Source organism: Arvicanthis niloticus, chromosome 27, assembly GCF_011762505.2.
Source record: "Arvicanthis niloticus isolate mArvNil1 chromosome 27, mArvNil1.pat.X, whole genome shotgun sequence".
Taxonomy (NCBI): domain Eukaryota; kingdom Metazoa; phylum Chordata; class Mammalia; order Rodentia; family Muridae; genus Arvicanthis; species Arvicanthis niloticus.
The window spans coordinates 27,704,975-27,709,792 of NC_133435.1; the positions used below are offsets into that span (position 1 = coordinate 27,704,975).

General features: G+C 41.3%; 1 protein-coding gene across 1 annotated transcript; it reads left to right on the forward strand.

Moving 5' to 3' along the window:
• Positions 1-358: 358 nt before the first annotated feature.
• LOC143439608 (PRAME family member 8-like) lies at positions 359-3,032 on the forward strand. Its single transcript, XM_076925940.1, is given in 3 exon segments — positions 359-645; positions 1,095-1,685; positions 2,465-3,032. Coding segments are annotated over 3 exon segments (1,446 nt in total).
• Positions 3,033-4,818: the final 1,786 nt, after the last annotated feature.

The window sequence follows — 4,818 nt, forward strand, 5'->3', positions numbered from 1 at the left end:
TGCTGCATATTTCTGCTTGGGTCATCCCCATTGAGTCCTAGGAGTCTCTCCCATTTTTCGATCTTTCTTTCTTTTTTTATTTTTTTTTTAAAAGAAAGGGTCACACACAAAATATTTTGATCCAAAAATTATATGCTTATTTGAGTGATAGAGAGGTTCCCCTATTATCACTGTGGGAGTCAATGATTCCACACCAGTTTAGGATGAAGAGGTAAATGGATGTCTCTACCTTTACCAGAGCAGTGACTCAGGAGCTTAGTAGTTGGTGTGATGGTGACGAAACTTTATAAACTTTGTCTTAAAGTGTATTCATTTCTGATTCCTTCCCCAGAAGCCTTCTGACTGGAGACATTAGAGGATGAGTCTTCAGAACCCACCCACACTCCAGAAGCTGGCAAGTCAAACTCTAGTGAGAGATGAGACTTTGGCCATGTCCTATATGGAGGAGCTGCCCCCTGGGCTCTTCCCAGCACTGTTTAATGAGGCCTTCGCTTGCAGAAACACTAAGCTCATAAAAGCAATGGTGGCAGACTGGCCTTTCCCCTGTCTCCCTGTGGGGGCATTGATGGAGACACCTGACCTGGAAACCTTGCAGGCTGTGCTAGATGGAGTAGACATGCAACTGAAAAGAGAGTTTCACCCCAGGTAAGCAATCTCCAAGTATGGTATAAGGGAGCATGACAGTAGACATTTCAAGGGAGATTGGCTTTGTCATAGGTGAATCAGATGCTTCTGATGGCATCATACAGGGTTACAGGGTTCTTGAAAGCTCCTGTTTACTTGTACTGAGGACAATTGGATGTGGATTAGAGTTGAATATGGACTAGTGTAGATTTAGCCTCACAGTAGAATGAGCCTATCCCTGGCCTTACCACAACCACTAATAATGTGACTAAGGAGAAATAAAGTTTACCTTAGTTAAAGAAAAGTAGTCAAGTGTACAGAAGCCCAGGAAAGCTTCTGTAGCATGTGTGAGTCCATCTTGGATATCCAGTGCTCAAAAACATACACCTTAGCAGGGAGGAGAGCTGAGCTTAGATATGTATAGTAAAAGTTGTCCAGGATCTGCTGACATTCATATGTTTTATGTACAGGAGGACAAAACTACAGGTTCTTGACCTGAGAAATGTGCACCATGCTTTCTGGAACATACGGGCTGGTGCAGAGAACAGTGGCTGTTCATTTGAGAGCTTGGACAAAAAGCAAGCCATGAAGGTTTATCCCAAATATGCACTGAGGCGGCGTTTGAAGGTCATAGTTGACCTGTCCATCAGGTCCTGCCTTGATGAAACACAAGCATGCTTCTTGAAGTGGGCCCAGAACAAAAAGGGCTCCATAAATTTCTGCTGTACAAAGATGAAGATCTGGGCTCTGCCAGTCCGAGTTATCAGACAGATCTTGTATGTTTTTGATCCAGAGCACATCACAGAATTAGAACTGAGTACTGAATGGCGTCTGTCAGAGTTGGCACAGTTTGCTCCCTACTTTGGGCAGATGAAAAACCTTCGAAAAGTCTTCCTGGCACCACTCCACAAGATTGCCTTCTCTTTAAACAATAGAACAGTAGTCACAGAAGCTGCGTGTATCAAAAAGTTTGTTTCTCAGTTCTCTAAATTCAACTGTCTTCAGCATCTCTTCATGTTCTGAGTCCATTTTCTCAGAGACCGGATGAATGAGATCCTATGGTAAGCAAGAATGGAAACCTGGGTTAGCTACCAAAGCAAATCTGTCTCTTTTATCATAAGGTCTAGTGGTACATGATGCCAGCCAGTCACTAAGAACATTCACAGACTTGTAAAACTCTGGAAGTTATGTCTTGTTTCCATGTATATTAAGTTATACAAGGGAAATTTTACAATTAAATCAGTGTCTCAAATGGGCACTCATGAAGTTAAGAAGTGATTTTGGTTAAAGAGTAGGTCAGATCTAGTAAGGATGGGTTGTAATTCTTCCTGAAATCCTGCCCACCCAATCAAATGAAAAGGAACCAGAAAGGAGAGTGTGTAGTGAAGAGTCAGGAGAGTCACTAGCACGGTGTGAACATGAGCTATTTTGTTCTAGTTCCCATTGGGCGAAATGTTTTAAACCCAAGTAGCATAGAGTGCATGAGACAAAAGGTACAACTGAGGTTGTAATTGAGAGCAGCATGACTGCAGAGGGAAAGATAGAGTGCAGATTCTGTGAGCCCACAACAAATATTGAGATCTTGTCAGGACTTTCTTGGGATGGAAGGTTTTTTATTTGTATTTAGGGCTTAGGGGATTAACTGGATTTCAGCTTGAGAATGAGGCCAGTAGATGAACTATGGGGTTGACATGACTGAGAAGTTTCCAACAGGGAATGATGTCCTTGATCATTTAGTCAAACTGCCCTTGGGACACCTGGTTCCTTCTACTACTCTGTGTAACCCAGTCAAACCTCTACAAGACCATTAGCTACAACTAACCCCCTGGTCTATCCCTAGGTGCCTGATGATGCCCTTAGAGACCCTCTCCATCACTTACTACCTGATTTCACAGAAAGACTTGGATTCCCTCTCTTGTTGTCAGAGTCTCTTTCAGCTAAAACATCTGGATTTGAGAGGAGTGATCTTATCTGCTTTGGATCTTATTCCTCTGAGAGGTCTCCTAGAGAACGTGGCAGACACTCTTGAGACTTTGGATTTGCAGGGGTGTAGGATGAATGACTACCAACTTAATATCCTTCTACCTGTACTCAGACAATGCTCTCAGGTCACCAGTATTAATTTGTACAACAATGACTTCTGCATGCCCATCCTGAAGGACCTTTTGCAGCACACTGCCAACTGGAGAAAGATGAATGTGGAACAATACCCTGCCCCACTGGAGTGCTATGTTGACTCAGCTCAAGTTTCCAGAGAAAGATTTGCCCACCTTTGTCCTGAGCTCATGGATACACTCAGGGCAATAAGGCAGCCCAAGAACATCTCCTTTGCTACATTAATCTGCCATACATGTGGTGAGCGCTGTGTCTATGACAAGGTATCCAGATTTTGTAGCTGCTGGGAGTAAATTGGGAAATATGACTTCTGGATTTGAATAAACAACAGGTTTGGAACACATCTCTCATCTGGGGTCTTCACAACCTGTGACTTCTGACACTTCTCAAAAGGTTGGAAACAAAATAATGTACAGTGACCAAAATCTTGGAGGCTGAGCTTGACAAGGGGAAGAATTGGATGGATTGTGGGAACAAAAAACTTGTGGAGTCAGAAAACAGTTTGGCATTGACATGTGGCGTCTGCACTAGATGTTTTGTCTGGGGTCTTTGATTGTTACCAACCTCACTACCAGGTTCAGGGTCAGGAAGGTTCAGTGGGTCCAGGAATGGAAAGACACTGGTGTTTCATGAGTAAAGCAAAGGTCTGGGTGAATTTCGCATGTATAAAATGAAAGGTTTCTTGACATTTCTTTGTTTGTTTGTTTGTTTGTTTGTCCTTTGTCTGGGCTACATTTATAACCCTCATGTGTGGCTGATCAGTTGGTCACAGAAAACATTTAAACTACAGTGAGCAACATAGACACACCTACTATGAAGGAAGATTGAAAGGATCACAGACAATTAACATCCAGTACATTTAGACCACAAGGCACCTTGGACCCCGCAGAGATGCCTAAAGAGAAGAAGACAACATAGGACAAAGTAAACAAGCTTTTCAGTCTGGCTTTGAACTCTTGATCTTTTGGTCATGTTTTAATTTTGAAATGACAACTGGGAACCATCCAGTCTTTATGCCACATGTCTCTAGAGCTTTGTTCCTATTGGAGTCCCAGACTCTATGAAGTACCCATAGTGTATATAAAGGTGTCCAGTGATACGCAGGTCCCTCTATAATATAAAGCATTTACTTTAGAAAATAATTGTATTTTAAGTCTTCAGTTGTAATGAAAAGAACAAAAAAATCTTACTCTGCCTAGTCATTATACCCCCTTCTGTATAGTAAACTATCAATAAATCAATTTGTTACTCTGTATTTATTGAACATTTAGAACATGAATTCTTTGTTTAAATATCATTGTTATTGTCTGAATTGATTAAAAATCTAAATTTAAGAACTCTGCAACCAATGCCCTCTGGAAAGAAGTCAAAATGTACACATAGATGCCAGGCATGTCACAATTCACAATCTTGGGAAGATGGATAAAGTTATCAGCTATGGTGGGACACATATGGACCTAATGTATAGAGGAAGAAAAACAAACAAACAAACCTGTCTCAGGCTCTGTCTTTCTCTCTTCTCCAAGAACCTGTCTCCCTATTTCAATGTCCAGTTCCCTGGCCTTGTTCTTGGAACCAGAGAACTCACCTGAGATTTGCCCACAGTAAACATAATTTCATATTCTTAAAGCAAAAAACCCATAGATTGAGAGAGATTGCTCACAGGTAAAGAGCACATGCTGGTTTTGCAAAAGACCAAAGTTTGTTTTGAGAGCTAATAATGAGAGGGTATTTGTTGCAGTTGGTTTTCAGATAGAACTCTGACTTCAGGTGATAGGACCTCTTTTCTGTCCTGTGTGGATCCCACCTTCCATATACACAAATCCAAATAATACACATGCAGATTAGATAGATAGATAGATAGATAGATAGATAGATAGATAGATAGATAGATGAAGAACTCTTTAAATATAAAAAGGACTCAATTTCACAAAGAAACAAAAATGGTCCAATTAATTAAATGGAGATGTTGATCAGTAGCAGTGTGTGGCTCTGTAAAGAGACCATGTGGAGTTTCAGGTGTGACCATTGAGCTTAGTTGGTGAGTAATAATCTAGTTTGCTCTGGGCTCCAGGGTTT